The sequence below is a fragment of the Cherax quadricarinatus genome, chromosome 36 (genome assembly GCF_038502225.1).
Source record: "Cherax quadricarinatus isolate ZL_2023a chromosome 36, ASM3850222v1, whole genome shotgun sequence".
NCBI classification, from domain to species: Eukaryota; Metazoa; Arthropoda; class Malacostraca; order Decapoda; family Parastacidae; genus Cherax; species Cherax quadricarinatus.
Window position 1 is genome coordinate 27,623,887 of NC_091327.1, and position 15,474 is coordinate 27,639,360.

Here is a 15,474-nt window from a genome sequence, read left to right on the forward strand (position 1 = left end):
ATTTTCAGCTGCTGTTTTCTATTCACCTTCATTATCACCTGTTGTTTGTTGTACACCTTCATTATTTTCTCTTGTTTGCTGTACACATTCATGATCGCCTGTTGTTTTCTGTGCATCTTCATTATCCCTCATAAGATAATAAAAATCAACAAACCACAGAGCACAATACCTATACACATATAACCTGCACATAGAAAAAAGAAGCTTATGACGACGTTTCGGTCGGACTTGGAACATTGAGCTTTTTTTTTTTCACGATACGTATACTCGTAAATTCAAGATAAATCAAGTTTACAATATAGAACATGAATAAATCATAATTCCTCTTTAAAATCCAATGAGAAGCTGACTTATCCCCAGCTGTGGTGAAGTCTTCCAGGGTGACCTGAATCCAAGTTATGATGCATAATTTCTGGATGATTAGGCAAATTTGCTTGTAACATTCCTGGGTGAATAGGACCCCAACTGTGCTGGAATATACCAGTGTGGCCTTGACAGCTATGAGACTGGAACATTCCAATAGGGGCAGGAGGAATCCTAATGAATTGTGGGAATCCATTCCGACCTGGACAGGTGTGTTGCAATACTTCAGAGAAAGTTTGGGAATCGCGAGCATCTCCATTGACTTCTTGGTTTGGGAGGTTACCCAGCTGGTGCTGGACAGTCTGACCATTAATATTTCCGTTTTCGCCATTTTCCCGTTGTCTTCTGATATACTCCAAGGCCAGGAGAAAGTCCGACGGAATGAATCGCAAATCTGAACTTTGAGTCCTTTCTATTTGCCCTACTAGCGAGCAGCGCTCCTCGATGAGGCTGTTAACAGAAAGAATCCCGTTGGGAAACATCAGGACAAATTGTTGGGTGTGTTGGTTAATGGGATTTATGAGAGGGTGTGGAGCATACATAGGTACAGAAGGTGCAGGAAAAGGAAGGGGCCTAGGTACAGAAGGAGCTCCATCCATGGTGAGGTAACACTGGAGGTAGAGCTGAGCACTTTCTGAGAGGGGAGGCTTAGCGATGGAAGTGACTTTCGTCAGATTAGTATGTTCATGAAAGAATATCCTAGAACCGATGGCTCTTGCGACTGGCGATGGACAACACAATTCGGGTTTCTGGAAACGATGGCAGACATGTGAGAGGCTCTTATCTCTCGCTTTCGAATGATTCTTGAAAGAAATCTCACACTTTTCTAAGATTTTTGTTTCACCATAACGTGTGACTTCGATCATGAACTCCAAAGTGTTACCGTGTCTGTTAGAACCTATATTGTTGTAGCGCCGGCAGTCGATTAGTCCCAGATGACCACTAGAGGTTTTATACCAGGGTCCGCCCACTGTGCAGGGGTCGTACTTAATCAGCATTGAGGAGTAATCAGTGTTAGTGACAAGCAGCCGCGTAGTTGTGTGCGTCGGAGCTGTCATTATCTCCACAAAGAAACAATACCTCCAATGTTCCATGAGAAGGTCGACAGGCATTGTGAATGAAACATTGCCATACCAGTCGTGCTCTTCTTCATCATCTTCTGGATACTGTGCACCGAACCAAAGGACGCGCAGCTTCTTACAAGGATGATTGTTTTTCAGGTGTTTCCTATTAAGGGTACAGAGACTTATGATATGTTTTGGAATCATTCTATGGTAGACGCAGATGTCGAGAGCTTCGTGTAAGTGGACGGTGCGGACGATGCGATCAAAAGGGCGGTAAGAGCTGAGATCAGGAACAATGCTTCTTCCATTACCAGGAAGCCAGAGCACGGTGGGCTTCGGCCCCTTCGTAGTGTAAAGGAGTTGGTCAGTCACCATTCTTTCCTGCAAGGCAATAATCATTATTGTGTAATATGAAGCCTTTATATATATTACATATTAATCAGTATTATTTAATACAGAATGCTTTTGCCCCTTCGAGGTGTATAGGAGTTGATCCATTGTCATACTTTTCTCCAAGACAGGAAGCAAGTGAACAGTGAACACAAGCTAATCTGTATATTTTATCATAACTGGTCCCAGAATTTTTTTTGTCAGTAATAACCTAGCCATGGATGTGAATTCTCGTCTGGTAAACAAGTAGACACTGTGCCCACCAGACTTCCACGTTAAAAAAAAAACGGTGTACTTAAAGTGATTCAGCCTATTGCCTAGATGTATTTAAACCCAGTTACAAGGTTATTTCGTACTATCCATCTTTTCCAATGTGTCCATTGCTCCTGTAATATAGTGGTCTAGTGCTTGGTGTGTACCCACAACACAGACACACAAACATTCATGCACCATACATACAAACACATTTTATAGTATATACGCAGAAAGCTAAACATCCCTAGATGAATATGCACTTAGAATTACACATGTAGACAAACTAAATTTCATTCCTCTTGTTGCAAATATACTTTGAGATAACCACACTTTCAGTGTGTATACAATGGGTGAAACATATCTCTCATTACGTAGACACTGTGGAAAATCAGCTCCTAACATTGTATTACGGCTCTTAACACACACACTCCCCCCACACACAAGAAGAAATACGATGAAGCTCATGGTACAGGGAGAGAGTGGACCTAGTACCGACCAGCGAAGAGGCAGGGCCTGTAACTGTGAATCGACTCCTGCAACCACAAATAGGTGAGTACACACACACACACACACACACACACACACATACACACACACACACACACACACACACACACACACACACACACACACACACACACACACACACACACACACACACACAGACACACACACAGACACACACAGACACACACACACACACACACACACACACACACACACACACACACACACACACACACACACACACACACACACACACACACCCACACACACCCACACACCCACACACACACCCACACACCCACACACACCCACACACCCACACAACCACACACACCCACCCACCCACACACACACACACACACACACACACACACACACACACACACACACACACACACACACACACACACACACACACACACACACACACAGGGGGGCCAGGAGCTCGGACTCGACCCCCGCAACCTCAACTAGGTGAGTACATCACACATACACACACACACACACATCACACATACACACACACACACACACACAACACACACACACACACAGACACACACACACACACACACACACACACACACACACACACACACACACACACACACACACACACACACACACACACACACCCACACACCCACACCCACCCACACACCCACACACACTCACACACCCACACACACCCACACACACACACAACACATACACCCACCCACACACACACACACACACACACACACACACACACACACACACACACACACACAACACACACACACACACAGACACACACACACACACACACACACACACACACACACACACACACACACACACCCACACACCCACACCCACCCACACACCCACACACACTCACACACCCACACACACCCACACACACACACAACACATACACCCACCCACACACACACACACACACACACACACACACACACACACACACACACACACACACACACACACACATACACTCCCCCCTCCCCCACCGACATCTCACTCCTTCACCTGATCCCTCCCCTCCCTCTTTCACCCTCCCCCTCCCCACCTCTCCCTCCTTCCCCCTCTCCCTCTCCCATTCACCCACTTGCTTCACTCTCCTTCCCACTCCCCCTCCCCACTACTCTCCCACATAGCCACAGTTCCTCCTCTACCTCCCCCCCCCCCACACTCTGACATACACAATACTAACCTAACATACAGAATTACATAGGTTTCTCACTCTGAGGCAATCAGAATAAAACAAAAATGGGTTGCCAGAGAGCAACAAGAAAAACCAAGGGACAGGAGGAGGAAACTGCAAAGGAAGATTGGGCAGCAGAGCTCACAAAAAGGGAACATGAATGGGAAAAGAAACTAGAAGAACTTAGCATGAGAATGGAAGAGAGGATAGACATGGAAAGCAGGAAGTGGGAGGTGCAAGTCAAAGCAGCAGAGGCCAGGATACAGAGTTTAGAAGAGGAACTGAAAAATCTGAAACAGCCTAAAGAACTAAAGAACATTTTGGGATTGACAACAGAGACTGCTACCTCAGTCACAAATAAGGGGACTGTAGGGAAAGAAGGAGCAAAACTGCATCTAGAGGCTCAATCAGTGGAGACTGTAGTAAATGAAAGAGCTAAGCTATATGTGGAGGCCCTAACAGACCACAGCAGAGCCCAGGGAAAGCTGAGAAGGGAAAATGACAGGCCACTGAGCCCAAGTACATTAGCTAGTGAAACTGAAGAAAGGAAAGCTGCAATGGAGGAAATCAAATTGAATGAGGGGATACACAGGGATATGCAGTGGGAGAATGAAAGGGTGAGGTCAGTCTTTGTGTATGGGCTCCAGGAAGTTGAAGGGGAAACATATGAATCAAGAAAACAAGGGGAAAAAAAAGCAATTGAAAGCATCATGAAAGCAATAGGAGAAGACGACATGACCCAGCTGGAAAATTTTCGGAGAATAGGGGGGTTTGTAAAAAAAAGAACCCGGCCAGTGAAAGTGACCTTCAAGGCAGAATCGACTCGGAACAGGATCCTGCAGGAGAAAGCACGATTAAGGGACATACAGGAAGGTGTATCTTGACCGCGACAGAACACAAGCAGAAAGGCAGAAACAGAGAGAGATGGTACAAAGGCGAAACGAGGAAAGAGAGGGGATGGAGAAGACAGACAGGAGATCCCAGACACAGGAAGATCAAATACAGCCTCCCTCACAACTTCATATAGAAGCCTCCCAACCAGGTCAAATCCAGTGCAACCAAACACTCTAAACCAAAACACCCATGCCACATCCAATGCCCCCACCCACTGCATTACAAACTCCACCCCCACAGCAACCACCCATAGTTCCTTATCAGGTCTCCCACTTCCCCAACCCCAATACACCTCCCAGACCACAATCTTAGAAAAGAAGTTGAAGGTGTGGTATACAAATGCAGATGGAATAACAAATAAGTATGAGGAGTGGCATGAAAGAATCAAGGAGACATCCCCAGACATAATAGCACTCACAGAAACAAAACTCACCAGAATAATAACAGATTCAATCTTTCCATCCGGATATCAAATCCTCAGGAAAGACAGAGGGAGGAGAGGGGGAGGAGGAGTTGCACTGCTCATTAAAAACCAGTGGGGGTTGAGAAAATGAAAGGAATGGATGGCACGGGCGAAAGGGACTACTTAGTAGGAACAATCCAGTCTGAGAGACATAAGGTGATAATTGCAGTAATGTACAACCCACCACAGAACTGCAGGAGGCCAAGAGAAGAATACGATGAGAGCAACAGAGCAATGGTCGACACACTAGCCGAGGTGGCCAGGAGAGCACACATGGGGGGAGCAAAGTTACTAATTATGGGTGATTTCAATAACAAGGAGATTGACTGGGAAAACCTGGAGCCCCATGGGGGTCCCGAAACATAGAGAGCCAAGATGATGGATGTGGTACTGGAAAACCTCATGCATCAACATGTTAGGGACACTACCAGAGAGAGAGGAGAGGATGAACCAGCAAGACTGGACCTTGTATTCACCTTGAGTAGTTCTGACATCGAGGATATCATGTATGAAAGGCCCCTGGGAGCTAGTGATCATGTGGTTCTGTGCTTCGACTACATAGTTGAGCTCCAAGTGGAGTGAGCAGCAGGAATAGGGTGGGAAAAACCAAACTACAAAAGGGGGAACTACTCAGGCTTGAGGAACTTCTTTCAAGACATTCAGTGGGAGAGGGAATTGACAGAAAATCCAGTACAAGAAATGATGGACTATGTGGCAACAAAATGCAAGGAGGCAGAGGAGAGGTTTGTTCCCAAGGGAAACAGAAATAATGGGAAGAACAGAACGAGTCCTTGGTTCACCCAAAGGTGTAGGGAGGCAAAACCTAGGTGTACTAGAGAATGGAAAAGGTACAGAAGACAGAGAACTCAGGAAAATAAAGAGATTAGCCAAAGAGCCAGAAACGAATATGCACAGATAAGAAGGGAGGCTCAGCGGCAATACGAAAATGACATAGCATCGAAAGTCAAGACTGACCCGAAGCTGTTGTACAGCCACATCAGGACTAAAACAACAGTCAAGGAGCAGGTAATCAGACTGAGGAAGGGTGATGGGGAATTCACAAGAAACGACCGGGAGGTATGTCAGGAGCTCAACACAAGATTTAAAGAAGTATTTACAGTGGAAACCAGTAGGACTCCAGGAAATCAGAGCAGAGGGGTGCACCAGCAAGTGCTGGATGAGGTACATATAACCAAGGAGGAGGTGAAGAAGCTGCTATGCGAACTTGACACCTCAAAGGCGGTGGGACCAGACAACATCTCTCCATGGGTCCTTAAAGAGGGAGCAGAGACATTGTGTGTACCATTAACAAAGATCTTCAACACATTATTTGAAACTGGGCAACTCCCCGAGGTATGGAAGATGGCAAATGTCGTCCCAATTTTTAAAAAGGGAGACAGACATGAGGCACTAAACTACAGATCTGTATCACTAACGTGTATATTATGCAAGGTCATGGAGAAGATCATCAGGAGGAGAGTGGTGGAGCACCTGGAAAGAAACAAGTGTATAATTGACAACCAGCATGGTTTCAGGGAGTGAAAATCCTGTGTCACAAACCTATTAGAGTTTTATGACAAGGTGAAAGAAGTAAGACAAGAGAGAGAGGGGTGGATCGACTGCATTTTTTTGGACTGCAAGAAGGCCTTCGACACATTTCCTCACAAGAGGTTACTGCAAAAGCTAGAGGAACAGGCACACATAACAGGAAAGGCACTGCAATGGATAAGAGAATACCTTACAGGGAGGCAACAACGAGTCATGGTACGTGACGAGGTGTCAAAGTGGGCGCCTGTGACAAGCGGGGTTCCACAGGGGTCAGTCCTAGGACCTGTGCTGTTCTTGGTATATGTGAATGACATAACGGAAGGGATAGACTCAGAAGTGTCCTTGTTTGCGGACGATGTAAAGTTAATGAGAAGAATCAAATCGGATGAGGATCAGGCAGGACTACAAAGAGACCTGGACAGGCTACAAGCCTGGTCCAGCAACTGGCTCCTTGAGTTTAACCCCGCCAAATGCAAAGTCATGAAGATTGGGGAAGGGCAAAGAAGACCGCAGACACAATATAGTTTAGATGGCCAAAGTCTGCAAACCTCACTCAAGGAAAAAGATCTGGGGGTGAGTATAACACCGAGCATATCTCCTGAGGCGCACATCAATCAGATAACTGCTGCAGCATACGGGCGCCTGGCAAACCTACGGATAGCGTTCCGATACCTTAGTAAGGAGTCGTTCAAGTCTCTGTATACCATTTACGTCAGGCCCATACTGGAGTATGCAGCACCAGTTTGGAATCCACACCTAGTCAAGCACGTCAAGAAATTAGAGAAAGTGCAAAGGTTTGCAACAAGACTAGTCCCAGAGCTACGGGGATTGTCCTACGAAGAAAGGTTGAGGGAAATCGGCCTGACGACACTGGAGGACAGGAGGGTCAGGGGAGACATGATAACGACATATAAAATACTGCGCGGAATAGACGAGGTGGACAAAGACGGGATGTTCCAGAGATGGGACACAGACACAAGAGGTCACAATTGGAAGTTGAAGACTCAGATGAATCAAAGGGATGTTAGGAAGTATTTCTTCAGTCATAGAGTAGTCAAGCCGTCGAATAGCCTAGAAAGTGAAGTAGTGGAGGCGGGAACCATACATAGTTTTAAGGCGAGGTATGATAAAGCTCATGGAGCAGGGAGAGAGAGGACCTAGTAGCAATCAGTGAAGAGGCGGGGCCAGGAGCTATGACTCGACCCCTGCAACCACAAATAGGTGAGTACAAGTTAGAATGCGCTAAGACCTAGAGAACGAAAAGGAAACCATATACGGTGCTATGTTCACCAGTGTGTCTTATGATTAACGTTGTATTTAGGTAGCATTTATGTGTAATACATAATCAAACACGCAATCAATGAGATTAAAATCTCACGGTGCTCACAGGTGCTTCACTGAACTATGGTATTTAATAAAATAGTCCTTTCAAAACCATAGGGAAACCTGTTACTTATTGCCCCAAGAATAAGGTCACAAATGATAGCAAAACTGTCACAAGATCTCCACATCCGTGTCACAAATCGCGAGAACACTATCATCCGTTTCCATAAGAATCGTGTCACAAATCATGGCAAAACTGACGTCTGTTATTGCAAGAGTAGTGTCACAAATGAGACAAAAAACTATCAGAACCCACCCTGAGGAGGTAGCAGCACACTTGGTATCCAGCAGAGAAGTAACTAAACTACTGCCTGGCTGGAGAGAACACCCAACCATAAGTCACCTGTGACGCCCTCTGCACCTGCAGATATACTACCGTTATTTTTCACAGATAATCTATGATATGTAGTGAAACGTCACTGATAACTGAGTACCACTACTGCCATATTATCCATATTTTCCTTGAATAACTTGTTAATGCAGTAGTTGGTATTATGGCTACATACATAGTATTCAATAAACATTTCTCATGTAATCCTTCACTGATGCTATATTTTGTTAATGTAAATATATCCTCAAGAATGTTAACTACGGAGAAAGCTTTGCAAAATTGCTCACGGATGCGGTTATCACCGATATATTTTCGTTATCTGATAGCATCCTCGGTGATAAATGGGACAGCATTCACTTGCCGTGGAATTAAAATATATCAACAGGAAATGAATGCTAAAAATTCCTATGCCGATAATGACTTTACTCTTATTATTATTATTAATAATATATATATATATATATATATATATATATATATATATATATATATATATATATATATATATATATAAATATATATATATATATATATATATATATATATATATATATATATATATATATATATATATACATATATTTATATATATATATATATATATATATATATATATATATATATATATATATATATATATACATATATTTATATATATATATATATATATATATATATATATATATATAAATATATATATATATATATATATATATATATATATATATATATATATATATATATATATATATATATATATATATATATATATATATATATATATATATATATATATATATATATATATATATATATATATATATATATATATATATATATATATATATATATATATATATATATATATATATATATATATATATATATATATATATATATATATATATATATATATATATATATATATATATATATATATATATATATATATATATATATATATATATATATATATATATATATATATAATCTCAGGCAGAAGGAGACTCGAACCTACGAATCTTTGAACAAGGCACGCAGGGGATGAAATGAAAAGCTGAAAGCCACCTACCTGAAAGCTGGTTGCCTTGGACCATAACGTCTAGCGCCAGCAAGGCGCCAAGGTACTGACCAGTGTGGTACTGTGGTAGAGCACTGCGTACCTGCGTACTGCGTACCGTATGTCCTCGGATCAAAGTGTTTTTACCTTGATCCGAGGACATACGATGGTGTGGGTGCCTCTGAGCTAATTTCATTCTTCTCCCCGTTTGGTTTACTAGCCTCCACGAGCAGTATATATATTATTGAATCACGAAAGAGTGATATTTAATCAATAATATAAAATACTGCTCGTGGAGGCTAGTACACCAAACGGGGAGTAGAATGAAATTAGCTCAGAAGCACCCACACCGCCGTATGTCCTCGGATCAAGGTAAAACACCTAGCTCTGCTTGGTACTTGATTCTTGTAAGATTGCGTGGTCCTGTGGGTTAGAGTGTCTTGTGATTTTTGCTCACCATGAGGAGGGCAAAAACGACATGAGTTTGAATCCTCGGCTAGTCGCAGTGTTGTTATTGATTAAATACCACTCGTTCGTGGTTGCAACAATATATATATACTGCTCGTGGAGGCTAGTTCACCACACGGGGAGTAGAATGAAATTAGCTCAGAGGCACCCACACCACCGTATGTTCTGCTGAGTGCTTGATATATATATATATACATATATATATATATATATATATATATATATATATATATATATATATATATATATATATATATATATATATATATATCAGTATATATATATATATATATATATATATATATATATATATATATATATATATATATATATATATATATATATATATACATATATATTTATATATATATTAAACGATCTTGGCTTAAATAGCCAAGTATGCAGTAATTTCGCCAAAATCATTTTGAACCTAACGAAAAAAATATATTTCACTGTGTTTGTTTAGTATTAAATTATTGTAAACAAATCTAAAATATATTTAGTTGGGTTAGGCTAAAATAAATTGCGCTTATTATAATAAGGTTAGGTAAGTTTTCTAAGATTCTTTTGGTGCAAAATTAAAAATTTTTACATTAACATTAATGAAAAAAATATATCTTTAAACGTATAAGAGAACATTTTTCGAAAGGACTTAATTTTAAATGAGTTCTTGCTAATTGACCAGTTTTACATATTCGGCTCGAATATATATATATATATATATATATATATATATATATATATATATATATATATATATATATATATATATATATATATATATATATATATTATTTAGTATCCTAAGAGATAGATGTTTTTAATGAGCTTCGCAAGCAAAAATATTTTAACACATTTCCCCAAAAAATAAATGACGATATAGAAGATAAGTCCACACTTTACAAAAGAAAAAAAATAATAGGTACAAACAAAGGTTAATCGTCAATAAAGTTCAGCAAATGAAAGAAACCACATCCGAATTCCTTTAACATAAGTCACTTATTGTTATCTTGGTTACCATATCGATGTCTTATCTTCACGTAGATTGCAGTAACAGCCACCAGCTCAACAATAGAAACAAACAGGATAACCGCGGGGAACTGCTTTGTGTTAATGCCACAGTGATAGCCAAACTTAGTGATTACCCAGAACTGTTATTGGTGTCTTTTCGTAACATGATATCATTTTCGAATTTAATCTGTGAAAAATTGTTAATCTCTTTTAATGTGAAAAGCCTGAATAGTTTATAATTATTATCGATATTATTACTATTTTTATTATTATTCTTGTTCACAAATATTATGTAGCTGGAATATTATCGTCCAAGACCATTGATAATAGTCCAGAAATCCTGATAGTGGGACAGTATAATATATATGTGAAGAAGAGCGCAAGAACAGCGTTACTATTTAAGCCAATATATATATATATATATATATATATATATATATATATATATATATATATATATATATATATATATATATATATATATATATATATATATATATATATATATATATATATATATATATATATACAAGGAATTCGCAAGAGCAGGCGACATATACACAAACACTGATCTCTCGCAGAAGAAGACTCGAACCTACGAACCTTGGAACAAGGTACGCAGTGCTATACCATTGTCACCACACTGGACCATAATTTGGCGCCTAGCACAATGCTAGACGTTGATCCAAGGCAGCCAGCTTTTAGGGAGAAGGCTTACAGCTTTTCTTCAGTGTTTGTGTATATTTCGCCTGCTCTTGCGAATTCCTTGCATTGTTAAAAGTAAGGCTGATGCATGTAGGGGATGAGATGAAAAGCTATAAGCCTTCTCCCTGAAAACTGGCTGCCTTGGATCAACGTCTAGCATTGTGCTAGGCGCTAAGGTATTGGTCCAGTGTGATGAGAATGGTATAGCACTGCGTACCTTGTTCCAAGGTTCGTAGGTTCGAGTCTCCTTCTGCCAGAGATGTGTGTATATATATATATATATATATATATATATATATATATATATATATATATATATATATATTATTTATTTGCTTCTTATGCCCTTCTGTTTGAAGAGACTTGCATATTATCGTCTACTATTGCATCATTGTTTAACAAATACAAAATTTTCCCAACCATACATAAGGTAGTGAGGATGATAACAACAAAGGGGCTTAGTGTCAACTCATCACATTTTGTTTGGGGGAAAAAGTGTTTGATTCTTTATCGACACGTTGTACCTGACAGGTGTGTTTGCCTGTGATGACAAAGATATAAAAAGATAAATATCTGAGAAAAAGAAAGAGTAAGAGAATCCGACAATTAATTTGAAGGGTTAACACTGTGGCAGCCTGAATGAGTGTTGCTCTCCAGGAGCTTATTCTCACCACCAGAGTTTACGTTAGGTGCTAATTTAGGGTTCCGATGTTAGCAGAGTAACACAAACAGGCTGGCCAGGGCATAAGCAGGCTCTTCCTGGCTTAGGGAGGCTGGTCAGAGTTCAGTTAGACTGGCCAGGGCACAATCAGGCTGGTCTTATACATCTAGGCTGGTCAAATACAAACAGGCTGGCTAGGACTAATGTTCCATATTCACATGAAAAACATTTTTTAACTTTTGCATAAATGTCAAATGCATTAAAACATGGTAACTGGAGTGTTGTGGCCATTAATTAATTTAATTCAAAACTCACACTGAGACAGAAACAACGGATGAGGATACCTGCATATTTCGACCCTATTTGGGACCCTTTCCAGCAGGTGTACATTCACCTATTTCATAAATACACTAGAACATCAACATTCATGTGAACCTATAGCATAAATGACATTAGCACTCTTACTTAAGGCGTCAGCCTTAAATGCAAGCATAAATTAATACATGTAAGATAAACAACAGGCTGTTTTAATAACAATATCTTAAATTACAAAATTTCTAGTATCTTCTGTACAGTTGTTTAGCGTTCACGCACATTTCATTTACACGTTAAGAGACCGAACCAAGCTCAAGTCTTCAACATGTGCTAGACTGGGGTTCCCCGGTGCCGTCCTTACTAAAACAGCTGAGCCACTCTGGTGCCACGGACTTTTTATAGAAAATTGGATGCATCAGCAGTGTGCTGCTACCTTATTTATTGATAGTTGCATAATGAGAGCAACAGCCAGCTATATTTCCCTGTCTTGTATCACATTGACTGGACTGCACACACACACAGACACACACAGACACACACAGACACATACAGAAACACACAGACACACACACAGACACACACACACAAACACACACACAAACACACACACAAACACACACACATACACACACACACACACACACACACACACACACACACACACACACACACACACACACACACACACAGTGGAGGCAGGAACCATACATAGCTTTAAGATGAGGTAGGAGGAGCTGAGTCTCGACTCCTGCAACCACAATTAGGTGAGTACACATACACACACACACACACACACACACTATTACCATTTTGTCCCAGGCACATGTCGATTAGACACTAGGTTTGTAGTATATGCGTGCGTTCGTGTGTGTGTGTGTGTGTGTGTGTGTGTGTGTGTGTGTGTGTGTGTGTGTGCAGAACAAGCCACATTGGGATGGAAATCTTTAGCTCTAGATCCTTCGCACTCTTGTGCGTCATGAGGAACTATGTAATGTTGCAAGACAGCAACAAATAGGAGGGGAAATTCTCTGAGGCAAAGCAGAAGGTAGCAGTGGTAAGCCATGACACAGAGTGAGAGCCGCCGCTAACCCCAGTATCTACCATCCTCCAATGGCCCCTCACACCCGTCCGGGGTAAAGGGAGGTGGGTACTTCAGAGGTTTATAGAAAACAAATTACAGAATATTAAGTAAACGCAGTAATCAGTCCAAAACCGCATCTAATCGATATAAACTAATCTATTATCATATGGAATCATTTTACCTAAACCCAAACTCAAGCTGTATGTAACATAGCATTATTATATGAATCATATTAACTAGTTGTCAACCTGTATAATCATACATCAGAAAATGTTACAGGAAGTGTCAGCAGGAAAGATCTCTACATAGTTACCTAGTACCAACATATTTACCTATCCTGCTTCATGACAAATGCATTGTTTCATAACACTACGACCTGCCCAAGCGATAAGTCACTCTACACGACTTCCGTTGACTATCTTAGAAACTCGCATATACAATATTTTGTAAGTTGTAGTCACATAAACTTGTGACTGCTGACTACTGCGTTTCCTTAATATTCCGTAACTTGCTTTCTGTAAACCTCTGAGGTACTCACCTCCCCTTACTCCAGAAGGGTCTCAGGGGATGTGGGGGGAAAGGGTGTAGGTGTATGGGTCTGTGGTGGTCCTCACCCTGAGACATGGGTTACCACTAATATTTTCTCACTTGCCTCATAGAATTTTCCCTCCTAACTGCTGATGTCTTGCAACATTACATAGCTTCTGACGACGCACGAGAATGCGAAAGATCTTGAGCTAAAGATTTCCATCCCCTTTATATATATATATATATATATATATATATATATATATATATATATATATACATATATATATATATATATATATATATATATATATATATATATATATATATATATATATATATATATATATATATATATATATATATATATAGGGGATGGAAATCTTTAGCTCAAGATCTTTCTCATTCTCATGCCTCGTCAGAAGCTATGTATATATATATATATATATATATATATATATATATATATATATATATATATATATATATAGAGAGAGAGAGAGAGAGAGAGAGAGAGAGAGAGAGAGAGAGAGAGAGAGAGAGAGAGAGAGAGAGAGAGAGAGAGAGAGAGAGAGAGAGAGAGAGGATGGTTTCAATCTATTTCATTCTCCTGTATGTTCTGACCTCACAAGCAATTTTTATATCAATGTATCATGCAGAAACAAGCAAGTATATATAGAAAAAAGATTCGTAATCAGCTGCTGACTGCTATTATTATATATAGTGTTAAAGTTTCTCAAGTTTAGCTGGAAGATTTTTTTTTACATAAATTGAACAGGTTAAAAGCTGTTATCCTACGTCAGCTCATTTCAAAGCCCCATTCATATTTGATACATACTACCATCCCCCAGGACACGACTCACACCAGTCGGCCAACACCCAGGAACCCACTTGCTGCTAGGTGAACAGGGACAGCAGATGTAAGGAAACGTACCCAATATTTCGACCCATACCGGGAGTCGATCCACGGACACTCAGTGTGAGCTGAGTGCGCTACCAACCGAGCTACGGGACACCTTCTGTAGTGCACTGAGGATATCTTCAGATATACCTTGAAGTCTAACTGAATTTCTTTCATCTCTGCGGGAAACACCAACCATGGTATGTTGGGAGAGATTATTGAGTATGTAGTGACAGCTCAGTGGGAATGTAGTGACAGCTTAGTGGGAAAGTAGTGACAGCTCAATGGGTATTTAGTGAGATATCAACTGGTATGTAGTGGCAGGTCAATGGGTATGAA

The 15,474-nt window shown here is 40.2% G+C and overlaps 1 protein-coding gene across 1 annotated transcript; it reads right to left on the reverse strand.

Moving 5' to 3' along the window:
- Window positions 1-205: 205 nt before the first annotated feature.
- LOC128691395 (uncharacterized) lies at window positions 206-8,441 on the reverse strand. The gene is made up of 2 exons (XM_053780250.2): window positions 8,331-8,441; window positions 206-1,808 (listed from the first exon to the last, which is right to left on the reverse strand). Exon 2 carries the CDS (start codon window positions 1,800-1,802, stop codon window positions 351-353), a length of 1,452 nt encoding a protein of 483 aa, XP_053636225.2. The 5' UTR covers window positions 1,803-1,808; window positions 8,331-8,441; the 3' UTR covers window positions 206-350.
- Between the last annotated feature and the right edge of the window lie 7,033 nt (window positions 8,442-15,474).

Excerpts from the sequence above, each read along its gene's own strand:
- LOC128691395 (XM_053780250.2), bottom strand. The coding sequence starts at position 1,802 with ATGGTGACTGACCAACTCCTTTACACTACGAAGGGGCCGAAGCCCACC.